Source organism: Arachis duranensis, chromosome 3, assembly GCF_000817695.3.
Source record: "Arachis duranensis cultivar V14167 chromosome 3, aradu.V14167.gnm2.J7QH, whole genome shotgun sequence".
Lineage (NCBI taxonomy): Eukaryota > Viridiplantae > Streptophyta > Magnoliopsida > Fabales > Fabaceae > Arachis > Arachis duranensis.
The window spans coordinates 26013029-26030257 of NC_029774.3; the positions used below are offsets into that span (position 1 = coordinate 26013029).

The window sequence follows — 17229 nt, forward strand, 5'->3', positions numbered from 1 at the left end:
CATATTAAACTATAAAATTCATTTTCTAATTTTCTAAAATAAATATTAATTTATGAGTTAATTATTTATTAATTATCCAGGTTTTACAACTAAAGGCTTAGAGTAATCAATGAAGAGAAATCGGGCATAAGAGTTATTATTTAAAAAGGGAAAAAAGTCCCTTAGAGATTTTCAATAAAATTACTCTAGAGAGAAACTGTAAATCCCAAGGTACTAAAGGCTGCCTGCTACCATAGTTGTAAAAACCGAACCGGTGATCAAACCGATCAACCTACTGGTTTACTGATTTATTGGTTCAACCGATAAATCACTGGTTGAACCGATAAAACCAGTCTCATATAAATAAAAAATAAAAAATAATCAAAAACTTAAAATTAAAATTTGAAATACATATCTACACTAACATTTTATGAAAAATCAAGTCTCAAATTCTAAAAATAACTAATAGAAAAAAGTAGAATTTATCAATACTACTACAATAGTATCTTAATTTGACACAATAAGAGTAACAATTCATTCATAAAGCTTGTCATATAACTATAATATCAGTAGATTTTAACACTAGCATCAAAACAAATAATCTTAATTACAATACTAGCATTTAAATAGATTAAGCAAATTAATAAATTTTTAGTGAACTTTATATTTATATTAATAATGGCACATAATTAAAATATAATTAATACAAAAAAAATTAAAAATTAAAAATTAAATTAAATTAGATATTTATAATATTATATAATTGAATGTATGCTATATAATTATTATTTGACATATGTAATAGTAAGGAGCATGGTGGCTCAGTGGTAAGAGAAAGAGACTACATTTTCAAGGTTCTAAACCGGTTTGTACTGTCTGGTTTCGATCGGTTTCTTCGGTTCTTATCGGTTTACACTGATTTTCTTCTTTGAACGGTCTAAAAGGTAAACCGAACCGGTTTAAGGTCCGGTTCACTGGTTTTTCGGTCGAATCGGCCGGTCCCGTTCGGTTTTTACAACTATGCCTGCTACAGCAGACTTCCATTCTGCCTAGTTAGAGACTATATGAATATGGGGATTCCCATTGTATGGACTGTTACTCACTGTGAGCATATTATGTTTCGACCATTCTTTCAAAAAGTGTTGCGAGTGTACATGGTTTATTGAAAACTCATGAGGCACCTGCATGCTAACAATACACAATGAAGTAACCATATTCGGAAGTAAGGCAGGGTAATGTTGGGTTGCGGGCAGTTAACCGACGCATGAGTTCATGGCCTGCATAGGACCAGACATGCATCATAATTAGTTGTTTCATTTCTCTATGTTCATAATTGCTTGCATCTGTGATTGTTATTATATTATACACCTGTGACTATACTTATTTGTGAATTACTATCGTAACCTCGTGAATGCTTATACTTAGGCTACGGACCCCTTAGGATTTTCGTGTAATACCCTGTTGGGAACCTTAGGTTTTCACCCCCTTATTTTTTCCATGTCCGCAGATGGGAACATTCATAATCTTCTTTAAATATATAGCGTATGGTCGATACATAGATCCCACAATGGGAGGCGCAGTGTTCTGGGGCACTCCACTTACTCGCACCTATTACCTTCCAAACCGCATATTCTCTCATCCTTTACTCAGTCAATACTTTGACCCCGACATGCTATCCGAGCTCCACTTTAGCACAGGCCAGTACCCACTCCCTCCATACCATTTGAATATCGCAAAGCCTGAGCCAGAGTACCCACCATGGTTCGATTCTGCTCAAAAGCTAGTGGTCTCTGATGTACCTATGCTTGCTGCTCCATCACCATCTGCTGCAGCCAAGCCAATCAACAACCCTTAGGAAGGTGTTGACGGACTTGGAATCTTCGGGGGCTTTAGATCATCATCATCCTCGACGAAAAAAGGCGCATTTGTAACAAAAAATATTGTTACAAAACGTCGATATTTTGACACAAAAGTTTTTTGCAACAAAAAAAAGTCCATTGCAATAAGTCCCGTTACAAAAAGTTTTTGTAACGAAAAATAAAACTGTTACAATTCAATAGCATATTTTGTAACAATTTTTTCTGATATAAAAAACCAGAAACCGTTACAAAAGTGATAACAAATTTTGATCTTGAAGGTATTTTTTGTGACAGTCAATTTTTTTTCCTATCAAAAAAATTTGTTACAAAATATAACATGATTTGGTAACATTTTTTTTCTTCGGTTACGAAAGCAAATTAATTATTTTGTAACAACTTTTTTTTATTACAAATTACATGCATAATTTACTGAATTATTTTTTAAATTAACTAATATATTAACGCTTTTAATAAGCAAGTTTACATGTATATAATATGCAAAAACATACATAAGTCAAACAAGATCCTTTTAGCTAAAATTGTCTTGAAACAAAATAATATTATCTAGTGAGTACATTGATAAGTTCAACCAAAACATAAAAGTTCTAACATAAAAGTTCAACCAAAACATAAAAGTTCTAACATAGATTAGTGTCTCTATGCATCAAAACATTCTTGAGCCCTCAAGGTAGCATATGGTCACCATTTCAGCACTCCTGTAAATAAGAAAAATCGAAACCAAAAAGTTAGAAACAAGATATAACACTATCTATAATTTTTCCACTAAGTTTTATCCAAACTGTTTAGAAAAAATTCGGCAAAACCTCCCCTAAAACTTGGATATTTCCACCGTCCACGGTTCCAACAAACACAACCAATTCACAACTTATGTCTCAGTCATACCCAACCAAATTTATCAAACCAAATAATAGGACATTTATCATTTTTCAACCATGACACAAGTAAAATGTGATAAATAAATCTATATATAAATTAAAGTATACTAATATAAAATGGGAATCACCTACGAGTTCAAAACTTAGAAGTTAAAATTAACTAATTCCTTAAGAATATATTCTCAGAGTTCAAAACTAGCCAATAAAAAATGCAAATGATCAAGAATTAATAATTCAATATGTAAACTTGGGCTAACTAATCACAATTCAATCACAACTTAGTGAACAAATTTATTAAATTTATACAAGTATCAATTGTCAAACGATCAAACTTAGGACTCGTATAACAAAGGGCGGCATAGTTGATGATCCATCAATGTCAGCAAACTAAGATAAAGAAATCAGATGATGTGCAATAATGTTCAATTATTGAAGGAATATAATTAAAACACAACAAAGGCTCAGATAAGGCTTTTTTAAATAATTATTCAGTATTTTACCCAAACCAATGATATTGTTAAACCTTATATTCTAAATAATTTTTTAAAATAAAGTATGAGAATCACAAGTTCCCATGTACAAGCCATAATAAGCAATTAAGCATGACTTGAAATATAAGCAGGAAACAAAAAATTCAGCAGCTAAGAAACAGAGGCAAAGTATATCATGAAGCTCTCTAATAAGAAAAGTAAGCAATGTTTGCCAAAATCAATATCCTATTTAGTCCATTAGTCGGAAGGGCAAAAGAAAATGTAAAATATGAAATAGTAATGTGATACACTCATACACTCAAACTTCTATTATTGAAATGAAGGTACCTTTGAAAGCCTTTGTATACGCGACGCTGCAGCTTTGCGAACCACAACAGCATCAGATACTACTTCCAGTACATCCTCGACTAGGAGTCACAAATGATCAAAATGAAGGAATTATGACTTGGATTTGTTAACATAGGATGTAGACTTTCATTTCCAATTGGATTGGCAAAAATTGCATGCTATTTTGAGTTCTGAACTTGGTTTTATTAACCTTACAAAGAGGCACTAACTTACCAAACTTGAAGGCATAATTGATAGTCCAAATGAATCAAGCTCAAGTTCTTCACGCGGTCCTGTCTCCCTTCTTCTACGCCTCTGGCAGCGACGGCTAAAGCTCCAGTGATGGCTTCGTTCATCACCTTTTTTCTCTCGCTTCGGGCTCTCTCGCTCTCCTCTGTTCGCGGTTCACGGCGGTGGCAGAAGCTCCAGCCACGACGTCAAGCACCACAAACAGTTACGTTTCGAGCTTGATGGAAGCCAGAACAGCGACGGCAAGGCACAAATAGCGGCGACTCTGGGAAACAACCCCTCCTTCGCGAGTCCTCCCACTCTGTGCGAGCTCTTTTCTCGACAGCACAACAGCAACTCTCTCTTCTCTGGGCTCGACATTTCGGTGGTGGCGGAACGAGTTGGGCGCGGTGCAGCTCCGTTCAGAGTGTGTAGGTGTGTGACAGAAGGAGTGTGAGCTGAGTGGGTGTGGTGCTGAGCGTGTGTGCGCCGCAGTGAGGGTGAGGCAGAGGGCTTAAAGGCGCAGCTGAGTATAGTGAAGGGGATTAGGGTTTCATTTTAGGAAATTAGGTTTTCAATTTTTAATTTGGATATTAAAGTTAGAAATTAGGAATTTATAAAGGAATAAAGATAAATATGAATACAATTATTTAGATTATATGATATAATTTTTTATTATTTTTTTATTACCAAAACTTTAATTTCATTTTATTTAAAATGATAATTTATTCATATTTAAATTTTCAAAAAATGCGGAATGTTATAGCTAGCGGCTAAGTTTAGTATCTTGATTTTTTTTCTTTTAAATTTAGTTACTGTTATTTATATTTATAATTTAATTATTTTAAGTTACATGAATTAATTTTTAGTTAATTTTAAAAATCTAATTATTAACAAAAATTATATATTAATTTTTTTGAAGAATATAAAATAATATTTATAATTTTTAAAAATTAATGAATACAAATAGTATATAAAAAATTATATATCCAATTTTTTATTCTTAAAGTGTTTAACGTTTTGAAAATAAAATATACTTATATTTTGTGACAACTAATTAACTTGTTACCAATAATATTGAATTTTGTGATAAATTAATTTTTTGTTACAAAATAATTGGAGTTTTTAAAACAAAAAATTATTTTGTTACAAAACAATTGGAGTTTTTGAAACAAAAAAAATTGTTACAAAATATTTCGAATTTTTGTAACTTCTTTTTTTTGTTACAAAATATTACAATATTTTGTAACAAAACACCATCTCGTTACAAAAACTAACATAATTTGTAACAAAATAAAACAGGTTGTTACAAAATATTATCATGTTTTGTAACAATTTGTAATGTTGTTACAAAACATTATTCTTTTGTAATAATCATTAATTATTATTACAAAAAACTATTTTTTTGGTAACAATTTTAAATTTGATACAAATTTTTTGTTACAAATGTTCCATTTTCTTGTAGTGATATGGATTGATCAAATGATGGCTGATCTATACTCCAGTTCTTTTGAGATAGAAAAGGAGGGAGCAGATGGGAGGCAAGCAGGAACAACATTACTGGCGTGTCAGGATGACTCATTCTACCTCAGCTCAGCGTTTTGTGTTCTTTCGCTACCAGAGATCTATGACCAGTAGTAATAGTTGTAGTAGTCTTTTCCCTTGCTTTGTATAGATTTTTTAGCGGACTAGTATCTTTTGTACATATTTCTATATAAATTAGAGTTGGTCCTAGAGTAGGGTGGCTCTTATTTGAGCCAAGACCTATTAGTATAAGTATCAGAGTCTGTAAATATTTAATATAAATAAGCAGTGATATATTTATATATGAACTATGGTGATGTAATACACCGAGTCTCTGAGCATATATGTATGATATTACTATGATTTTCTATATTTGTATGCTTCATATATTATTTGCCTAACTCATATCTATTTCATCATAGCTGACTAACACACGATCACGTTAAAGCGACACAAGCTCATATCTATATATTGATATATGGTCTAGAGTCCCTCAGATAAGCCAAATAGTAGTGCCTAGCCACTAGCACTGGTCATGCCTTCTAGGTGTTGGGTCGTTCCATTGTGGGTGTTGGGCAGCACACCACCATTGGCAATTGTGACATCTTCAAGAAGTTTTCTCAGCTCTTCGTCATTTCTAATCGCCAATTGAATGTGACGTGGCAGAATTCTAGTCTTGTTGTTATCTCTTGCAGCAGTCCCAGCCAACTCAAGAACCTGAAAAGGCCATAATAATTGAAAAAATTTCATCTTTGACTTGAATTGAACTTTTGAAATTTCTCAATGAAATGTTTATACTCGATTTCAATTAACAAATCCTATATTCAAAACATTAAAAGCAATAGTGAAAGCAAATAATATTGCTGAGAAAGGAATGCATTTTCCCCAATTAAAAACTTTAAAAGCCAATATCAAACCCTAAAATCAACATCTCAAATTTACAAATGAAATCTATAAAAACACCTAATTGACCCAAAATTTTAAAAGGAAAATACCACAATCTTAAACGCAAATCATCGAGAATTTGCAAAGATGGAAAAATTCACCAACTTTCAAAATTCTAGAATTACCAAAAGGGGAAGAGGATAAATTAAGGATTTCATTGAAACCAATCAAGATAAAGTTACCTCAGCCGCAAGGTATTCAAGGACGGCAGCGAGGTAAACGGGGGCGCGGGCACCAACACGCTTAGCATATTTTCCAGCTTTCAAGAACCGCGCGATACGACCAACGGGAAATTGAAGACCGGCCTTGTTGCTCCTAGAGGTGGATTTTTTGGCGTTGCCAGATCCTAGGGTTTTGCCTCTACCTGCCATGGATTAAACTTAACGCTTTGGCTCAATTCAAGGTTTGGAAATAGCTTATGCTTCAGTGAGGTTAGATGGAGAGAAAGAGAGAGAGAAAGAGAGAAACCACGAGAGAACTAATAAAAAATAAGCGAAGGGCCAACTTGCAACACTTAAAATATTGCGATGGGTCGGATTGACGATTTGGCCAATAAAATACAATGAAGCGGATCGTACTTTGTGACCATCAGATGGGTTTAGTGTAGACGGTTCAGATGGGGATTGAATGATGGATACGTGTTGTGGCTTACCTTCGTTTTAAGCTTTTAGCATCGATTGAATTGACGAAAATGCCACCAAGTTTTAAACTTTTTTATGTACATTAAGTTATAAAGTCAGTAAATTCAAATCTATACTAGAATGAGGATTCATACAAACGCACGGGATCAAAGTTGTCTCAAATCTCCAAATAAAAAAAGGTTTAATTATTTTGTTGATCCCTATAATTTCGCGAAATTTTCAATTAGGTCCCTATACTTTTTTTTCTTTTAATTGAGTCCTTGCACCAAATTTTATTTTTAATCGGGTTCCTATACTTTTTTTCCCTTTTATTTGGATCCCTGCACCAATTTTTTTTAATTGAGTCCCTATATAATTAAACCAATTACTGTTAAGAGGGACCTAATTGAAAAAAAATTAGTGCAGGGACCCAATTAAAAAGAAAAAAAGTATAGGAACCTAACTGAAAATTTCGTGAAACTATAGGGACCAATAGAGTAATTAAACCTAAAAAAAGGACCAGAATATAACCAAAACATCTTGTATGAAAATGCATCTGTTATATCAATAACTAATGTTCGAATCAAAGAAAAAAAATCATGACTATCTTAAATAACATTATATTTTAGTAAATATAACATAAATAGCAACGTAACAATCTTTTATAATTCAATATTACAAAATAACTTACATTTTTTGTACTAACAACTCATTTGTTCAGAGAACAATTGTCTATATTAATAAAAATCTATTACCCATACAAATAGAGAGATAATTCATTGTTTATATTGATTATTACTACCAAGACGTATCAGTTGTTTATCAGCTGATACAATACTCAAAATATATTGATACCCTGTGTTCATTCCCGTAGATTTGCAAAAATAATGAAAAATATTATTCATATTTGAAAACAATATTTCTTCAACAAAAGAAAAAAAAAAGATAAAAAATAAGCACCCAATGTAGTTTATAACTAAATTTCACAAATTTCAACTTTTACCTTTTTTCTGAAAAAAATACAAGAATACAATGAGATACAAAGTAGATACAGAACTCTTACATAAATAACATATGTTTAGAAATAAAATTACCAAAGATTTAATAATAACGAAAAATAAGAATTGCATAGAATATTGAAAAAAATGAATTATTGGATAATTTTAGTATCTCATTGTTATTGTATAAATACATAATTTTCTTTAAAAGAAAACAATTAAAAAATGACTATTTTTTTGTTGAAACTATCAACAGTTTCATATAAATTCACTGATAAAGATAGAAACCAAGCAAGATGTAAAACAAAAAAATATATCTTTTATTTCTCGTTTATTCATATGAGAAATTGATTTTGAGGATTTTTTTTCTTTAATTGATTCAATCTTTATCTCAATTAACACACCTTCTTTTATTCCATAATTGATGCAATATACCATCTTTTTGTTTCACGATAAGTTCTAAAAATGAAACTAAATATACTGTATTTTTTAAAACAAGTCATTAGCCTAACATTCAGATATGTTATCATGAAAATAAAATAAATAATCTATGATCTAAAGAAATTAAAAGAAAAAACTAAAACTAACTCAGATTTGACATAAATGATCATGAAATACCAATCTAGTAGAGTCAATCTCTGTTTGACTTAGTATCTTTGAGAAGTTAGCTTTTATATTTACACTCTTTATAACAAAAATCAACTACAATATAAATTACACATATGCAACTAATATAATAACAATATATATTCTTAATTTTACTTCTTCTAAACACATAATATTATAGCACAAACCTGTTTGTTTCACCTTTACTGTTATCCATTCGAAATACTTATGATAGATACCGAAGAAGTTAAAATATATTCTCATGTTATATAAATATCTATTCATTATTTGTTACTACAACATGTAACTAAATATTTAGTTAGTTATACAATAAATAAATTTAGATAATGTTGGATGTGATTTAACCCGATGACACTTATTTTCTTTTCTTAATTCCTTGAGTATCTTGCATTCTTGTTATCCTTTTTTTAATGTTGTTTGTTTACAAATCAAATTTCACAAGAATACATTATGAAGCATAATACATATAATAAGATTATAAAATATCTTACGAGAAAAATACCGTTGCAATAATGCTGATAACCACTCTGGCAATTTGAACCTATTATCAGATAGAAATCCTCTTGATTTCTTAGTAAAATAATAAAAGTATTACATGTTATCTGCTGATAGTATACTATGAAATTTAAATAAAAACATAACTAATAGAATATAATTCTTTAACCTTGAGATATCTACAACAGAAGATTTCATATCATCATTTGTTTCAATTTTTTGTTAACCAGCTCTAACAAAAATTTTGGTAGCACCTTAGTAAAATACAGAGAAATATTCTTTTTTCCCATGCACTTGTACATAATGATGGTCCTAAATCATTCCATAAAATATACCCCAATTGATATATAATAATTGCAGTGCATACCAATTCTTTAACTTATACAAATCGTAAAATATCTGTAAATAACTTGCTTTAATCCATTGATTTTCTTCTTCATTATGTAAATTAAACTCTGCACGATTATTTATACTTTCTATCACACAAAATCTTTTTTCTTTGTGATTTTTCAAAATTTTGATCACATGTTTTAGGATAACTACATTCGCCTATTAGAAATAAGATTATTCATAATTAATAACATAATAAAATCCTTATATATGAATCACATCACTAAGACAGTAATATCTATATGAATAAAATAAAATTATTTAGAATATATGATAAAGTGAATATATTACCAATTGATTCATTATTGCGATCTTCCAAAAGGATTCGTCATGTTGTGACCAATAGGATATTACCGACTTAAACATTCTGAATAGCAATAACATGGTGCAGTTGTTCTCTATCGAAACTAAATTAGTTATGAAAATATTGAATACAAAAAAAATTCAACTCAATGAATGAAAACACCATCAAAATTATTTAAAGTAGAACTCCATCATAACGACTACAAGAGGAAACTTCTATTTAAGATTTTACATCTTTAAGTAAGCCAGTAATTATGTTTTAGTTAGGGTATATCTTTATCATAAAAATGAAAATATTGGATCTAACAAAAAAATAATAAAATTTCACATGAAAATAAAAAGTAGATAAAGAAAATGTGTGTACCTATTATTGTCGTTCTTATTAGCATATTTTTCTTTACCGTTTTGCACTTACGTTTATGTAACTTTTCTTTGTTTTCAATTTCATGTTGTTTGTCAAGTCGTGTATCGAATACTTTCAAATTCTTTGAAATTCTGTGAGGGTCTTTCCTTTGTATGTTCAAACACTTTGAATTTTTGTAAAGTGTTCTTTATGCTAAGTTTATCAAGTAAGGTCAGTTTCTTTATTCTATTTCAATTTGATTCTGCAAAGTTCTTGTCTTCTTCTTCATTTGAAAAAGCAAAGATTTTAATGCACATAAAACTAGTACTTGTAAAGAGGAGTAAGTTTTACTCCTAGATATTAAATTTTGAACCACGTTAATTGTTTGCGATTGCTAGAATCATTTGATATTCGATTGTTAAATAATTTGTATAACAAATTTGCACGTCTATCACGGCAATTTTATTGTTTTGAGCCATAATTTTTCATTACTTATAACTCTATTATTACTTTATGGCTATTTTCTTATTTAATTTTTCCTTCCTAATGGGATTAACAATTCCTAAGGTGGATTATTCTTAAAGGATGGGATTGATAAAAAGAAAATAAATTTTCTCAACTAATATAATAAGTAAACGCAGAAGTTAAAGTTTTTAACTTCACGTGAATGTGGATTTAGAGTGTGAAATCACGTTTGTATTCAAAAGAAAAAAGTAACTAAACAAAAAATTAAAGAATGTACTTTTCATGGTCCAAACACCAAATTAAATACACCCTTCATAATTTGTAATAAGCAAGTCAAAATAATGATATGCTGACAAATTAGGTGGAGATGTCACCCTAGATTGGTCTTGCTTATTTTAGTATATAGTCTCCTATCACTACAAGAAAAACACGGAGTACCATCGATTTTACCGTCGGATTTTGTTATAAATTCGTAACCCTGAAATATTATCGTCGGAATTGATGTTTCGACGGTAATATTTGGAGAAAAAAAAGAAATTATGGCACGCTCACTATCGTTAGATTTACTGGCGGGTAAATCCGATGGTAACTTTGTTTAGTGAAACATTGCATTTTGCGCACATGAGAAACATTATCGTCGGTTAAATCCGACGGTAATCGTGCCCTAAATGAAAGCGTGAACGTCATCTATCCCATTTCAAATTTCTCCTTCTCTCTCATCATCACCACCCTCTCTCTCTCATCACCGCCTTTACCTCCATTCTCTGCCCCTCTCGTCGTCGTTGTCGCCTATCCACCCCTATAAGAAATACACTGAGTATTGTTGAATTCATTAAATAATCTGCCAGTAAAAAATTTACCATCAGATTTACCGTCGTCCTTGAGTTGACGGTATAAATGTTGCCGAAAACTATTTACCAGCGGATTTTCTGTCGAGTTTTTCAGTGTATCTGATGGTAACTTTGGCGCCATTTCACGTGTTTAGGCACCAAATTATCGTCGAATTTATCTGACAGTAAATTTGACGGTAGTATTTTTATTTTTTTGGCATAGTTAAGCCACAATTAGTAGACTCTTGTTAACAAAATTGTTGGTAGAAATTTAAAGCTAGCAAAAATCAATAAATTATTTTATTAAAAAATAAATTGTCTGAATACAATAAATATCACAAATGTAGAACACAATGAAGTAGACAAACAAAAATGCATAAAAGCCTAACCCCTACATATCTTGATAATCTTCATTGTCATCGTCATTGGTGTTGTGGTCCCCCTACTGAGGCGGCAGAGTAGATGCTGCCGTCGGTACCCCACTAGCAGTGTTGCTATTAGAACCAGCAGCGCCGCTGCCTCCAGCATGCATCTGCTGGCTTGTACTCCTCCATCTTTTATCGCAACTGATCGAGCTACTCCAGCTTCTCCATCAGGTCCGAGCTGACAGCAACATGTTCAAGAAGGTCTTGATACCTTTGCTCAGACTGCTCCGCTTGCTGGTGAAGCTCATCTATTAGCTTTTGCACCTCATCCCTTAAGTCGACAACTTCCTGAGGATCAGCAAGGCTAGTGGCAGTGGAGCAAAGGCCACTGGCGAAGAATGACCCCAACTTGAAGCAGCAATTCTTGTGAAGTTCAGAGGCAGTCTCGTGCCAAACCCTATCAGAATCTACCACTAAGGTCTTGGATTTGGCTTCGTCATCCCCACTAAGCAGCTAAGATTGTTGGGACGCAGCCTCTAACCTCTACATGTACTCCCCCTACGTTAAACACATTAGTTGTGATTAGGATACTAGTTAAATAATTGACTTTAAACCGAATAAAGTTGAAACTTAGGATTATTTTAAACTCACATATTGGGCCGCAGACTGCTCGTCAACAAATTTCTCCTTGTTTGCCTTCAAAGTAAAGGTATACTTGAAGGTCTTTGCCAGTATCGCCCCACGATCCAACGACTTAAACTACAAATTAATATATCAACTAATAAAATAAATAAACAAATTAAATAATGACATACAAATATATATGATAATCCAAAATCATCATCGTTAGTCCTAGATATGGTAATCATCATCCTTTATTATTATTATAATAATCCACCAAAATTCAACAACTAAGATCATCATATAATTCCCAAGCTACTGGCTATATATATGGTTATAATAAGTATCATCATCAAATTCAAAAATATTTTAAACCCTTAACATACTTATAGATAGATATACATAATATTGCTCATGGTCTCACATTAACAACATCATATAGTGATATATGGAATTAAACAAGTTAGAATGAAATTAAACTACTAGAAATTAAAACTAAAAGAAATAGATGAAGTAAGAAAAAGAACAATAAGAAGCTTGGAGTGACAAATATCCTTTATCTTTAGTCCTAGATATGAAATAGTGATTTTTTTTTTCTTGACTATTATTCTAGTCTTCAACATCATCACTCCCATCATTATCACAAAATTCAGTTAAATGACAGCAAACTTTGGTAAATAAATTCAAGTTAGGAAGTTGGGAAGCTATAATACAAATGCTAAATATTTTGGGTAAAACACGTTCCTATTACAATTCCAAAGACACCAACCATCCTACATGCTTACAACCTAGTTTAACCATTCTAAACTAAATAAACTAATATTTTTACACATTATAAACCAGTCAAGCCGTATCAGAACCAGTTCAACTATGAACTTATTTTGTATATGGTTCAAATATTCTCTCATCATCAACCACACAAATCAACAAATTAAACCAACGAAGCAGTTCTATATCAGCTCAGATCAATTTAGTTCATACAGGATTATATAAGTATATATCAATAGAGCATGGCTAACACCAAAGATCATATTCAAAACAAGAATGCTTATAAATAAATTACATGCTTATAAAATAAATAAACAAATTAAAAAACTAATTCAAGTAACTACTAAAACATTAAACAATGCCAAAATTCTTACCAGCCTACTCTTTATCTTCATGAAGATTATTGATCCACCCGTATACCTAGACGACCTAGGTGAAGCCCTGTTGGCAAAGTTTGTCAGACGGCCACGCCTGAACCCCTCGTTATCTCTAAAATAGGTCTCCAGTTCCTTCTTGATGTTTGGACGGATCCATGATGTTAGGTGGTCTTTCTCCTGACGAATATCGCTTATCATCTACTGAAGTCGTTTGGTTGCCCAGTGATCGTAGATCTTCCTGATCATCAGATTGTATTCTACATCCCATATGACTTTCAATTGTACAAAGCGATTCACCAAGATCAGTTAGTTGGAATAAAATATAGTTCAAATATACTTAATTAATTCAAACAAAATTGGGTTTTTATCGCCTACTTCTAAAACTATCGCTCTTTGGCATCAGCCGGGATCTGCCTGTAGGTCGGCCATGGGCGGTCGTACATGGACTTAATGACCTCGATGATCTCTTGTGTGCAAGTATTGAGGTTTAGTGCAAACCTGTTAGGAAAAAAACTCACATTAACAAACATATAGAAACACGTAAACTTAAGATTCAAAAATTGAACTAACGACTGCATGCCATCGGGCCAAAACCGTAGCTGGATGATGGACGGTGATGTGGGGCATCCTGCTGAGGGCACTGGATGAATCACCCACTGCGGGTTTTATCGACATTGTCGCTGCATCTGTGGTGCACGGATTTGTGATCACACTTTTCACAACTCTGGTGTAACTAACCAGAAAGTGCACTGGGTCGTCCAAGTAATAAAACCTTACGCGAGTAAGGGTCAATCCCACGAAGATTGCCGGCTTGAAGCAAGCTATGGTCATCCTGTAAATCTTAGTCAGGTGGATTCAATTGGTTATGAGCAAGGTAGTGAACTCGTAGTTTTTACCTCGACTCGTTAAGCTAACTCAAAATCGTAATTCGTTGAATCGTAAGACGGAACGTAAATATGACTCGTAAATTATAAAAATTTAGAAAAATTTAATAGAAAAAAAATAATTTTATAGAGAATAAAATAAATCTCAAATAAACTAAATTATCCATAGAATTATAACTAATATATATACCATAACAAGTTAAAAGTCACAATTCAACACAAATTCACAAATCAAAACACAAATTCATAACTCACAAGTTCATACGACTCTAAAATAAATTCAAGTAGCAAATAAACCAACCAAACTATTAGAATGAACAACTAATTAACTAAAATATAAACAAGTTATTTAATAATTATTCTATTCTTCATCAGTCATAAAATCTTCACGAGTTTCACAAACTTCTGCATTACCATCTTCGTCATTATCAGGAGCAAGAGAAAGAGGTCCTTGGAGAAGTTCTTCAAACTCATCATCATCAAGATAAGGAATTGCCAAAGGATCCTTAGAGGCACCAACAACTCTATTACCACTTGCTCCATCATTTAAATCAGGATATGAAATTAGAGCATCTAAATCTTCTTCTTCTCCATCTTCGTCAGCAACAATCCACTCTTCATCAGAGTCTAACTCATCAAGACTATAGTCATAATCAAGACTTCTTCTAGTTTGTTTTTTCATTGCTAATCTTGAGTTTGTCATCACAAACACAACATCATTCATGGTTTTAGCTTTCAAACGGTTTCTCCTTTTTGTGTGAACCTTTCAAAAATAGATAAAAAAATATTAGACATTAGTCAAACAACAAGATAGAATTGAAGAATTAACAACCAAATTTATAAAAGTAAAATGCAAATTATATTTAATTACTAACCATCTCAAAAGCGCTCCAATTACGTTCACATCCAGATGAACTACATGTCAAATTCAAGACATGAATTGCAAATTGTTGGAGCTCTGGATGCTGATCTCCATAAGAATACCACCATTGAGATGGAGTTTTAGTATAAATTGCATTTTGAGCTACTTTACTACCAAAAAACTCTTTTCGAGTCTTAAAATCTTCAAGTTGAGCATCCATCTTAGTGATTAAATCTGGATTTCCTGTCATCCTTTCCATACAAGCATAAAATTGCTTCTTAAGCTCATAAGCAATTTTAAAACCAGAGCTATAATGAATTTGAGGATTCAAATAATAGCCTGCAGCATGCAATGGCCTATGAAGTTGGTTGCCCCATCTTGCATCAATAATATCCCAAATAGGTATATAACTAAAACATAAAAAAATTAATAAATTAGTTACAAAATAAACAATATTTTCAGAATTCAAATTTTTCAACTCTCTCTGACTTTTACTTTTCTACCTCTGCCGTTATTACATTTTACAATTACACTTTACACGTATTATTCAACATTATGTACAACTCTTATGCATTAATTAAAAAATAAAATAATTAGACACTTTACCTTGTCTCAACTCCTTGAAATGCATCTCGTATTTTCTCTTTTGTACTTGTCATTTCTTCATAAATAAATCCCATTGCCGGCTTTTCTTCTGAATCCACCATACGAAGCACATGAAGAAGAGGGTAGGTAGCCCTCAAGCAAATTACGACCTCCTTCCAAAACACCTTATCTAACACCACACTTGCAATTATTTTTCCATCTTTTGTCTTTGCAAATTTACTAGAAGTCCATTGATCAGAAAGAAAAATTCTTATTAAGGAACCTTTGTTGTCATTGAGACATCCCAAAGTAAGGTAAGAAGTTGCAAAACGGGTCATACCCGGCCTCACCAAATCTTTCCCCTTAGTGTGGATGTGTAGTAGTGCAATAAGAGCAGTTCTAGCATATATGTAAGTACTAATCTTTCTACCTTTATAAATTGTGTCCTTGTGAAGTGTTACTTTTTTTTCCAAGTCTTCTAACATTAAATCAATGCAATGTGTTGCACAAGGCGTCCAAAACAACTTTTTCTTCTTTTTCATTAGCATTTCTCCTGCAGCTTTGTAGTTAGCCGCATTGTCGGTGACAACTTGGATGACATTTTCTTCACCAACCTCTTCAACCACAGCATCTATCATTTTAAAGATTTTATCAGCTGTCTTAGTAATGTGAGAGGCATCAATGGATTTCAAAAAATAGTCCCTTTAGGACTATTGACCAAAAAATTTAGGATGGTCCGTCTTCTCTTATCTGTCCAACCATCAGTCATTATTGTGCAACCAACCTGCTTCCAATATTCTCTATGTTCCTCTAGTGATTGTTGAACAAGCTCCACGTGTTTCTTCAAAAGAGGCACCCTTAATTCATGGTAGGATGGTGGCTTGAATCCTTGTCCGTATCTTATAGCTTTCTCAAACATTCTACTGTATTCCTCGCTCCTTGAAACATTAAAGGGGATGCCATTGTTGTAGAAAAAAGCACTAATCTCTAAACATACTTCCTCTCTCAAATTCTTCTTAAATATATTGTTGATTGTTGTTTGAGTACTAATGCGTGTTTTCTTAAATATGTTGCCATCTAGTTCTTTTTCCTTTCTTTTTTCATCGGTAGTGTCAACTTCTTTAGTAGCTTCTCCTGGGCTTGCCCTACCCATGTTTGTTTTCTTCATCAAATTCACTTGCAACCCACTCACAACATCCCACATTTGCTTCTTAACTTCATCACTAACAGTTGTAGCCCCAACATCTTTTTGAGTTCCTGCTAGGTTGTGTTTCAATTTATAAACTCCTCCTAAAAAATTTTGATGACAGTATTTACATTGTATCTTCTTTCCATCTTCTCCAACAGATATCCCGTGCTTCCATCCTACATCAGTTCTACTTCCAAGAGCATTCTTAGCAACTTTTCTTTTACAAGCGATTCTGGCTGTACTTCCTGATTGAGAAGC

The 17229-nt window shown here is 32.2% G+C and overlaps 1 protein-coding gene, 1 long non-coding RNA gene and 1 pseudogene across 2 annotated transcripts; all 3 read right to left on the reverse strand.

Annotated features, from left to right (window-relative positions):
* Nucleotides 1-2316: 2316 nt before the first annotated feature.
* LOC127745804 (uncharacterized) lies at nt 2317-3838 on the reverse strand. Its single transcript, XR_008007377.1, has 3 exons — nt 3787-3838; nt 3553-3632; nt 2317-2554 (listed from the first exon to the last, which is right to left on the reverse strand). It is a non-coding gene; the product is annotated as an uncharacterized LOC127745804 (long non-coding RNA).
* Nucleotides 3839-5596: 1758 nt separating this feature from the next.
* Nucleotides 5597-6841, reverse strand: LOC107478134 (histone H2A.6-like). The gene is made up of 2 exons (XM_016098283.3): nt 6432-6841; nt 5597-6021 (listed from the first exon to the last, which is right to left on the reverse strand). Exons 1-2 carry the CDS (start codon nt 6618-6620, stop codon nt 5821-5823), a joined length of 390 nt encoding a protein of 129 aa, XP_015953769.1. The 5' UTR covers nt 6621-6841; the 3' UTR covers nt 5597-5820.
* Nucleotides 6842-14696: 7855 nt separating this feature from the next.
* The window catches only part of LOC107478133 (uncharacterized), a 2617-nt pseudogene continuing 84 nt past the window's right edge, over nt 14697-17229 (reverse strand).

What these genes read in the sequence shown, in the direction of transcription:
- LOC107478134 (XM_016098283.3), bottom strand. Translation starts at nt 6,620, where the DNA reads ATGGCAGGTAGAGGCAAAACCCTAGGATCTGGCAACGCCAAAAAATCC. An exon ending in TTGAATACCTTGCGGCTGAG is followed by an intron (nt 6,022 to 6,431) that starts GTAACTTTATCT and finishes TGGCCTTTTCAG; the next exon opens with GTTCTTGAGTTGGCTGGGAC.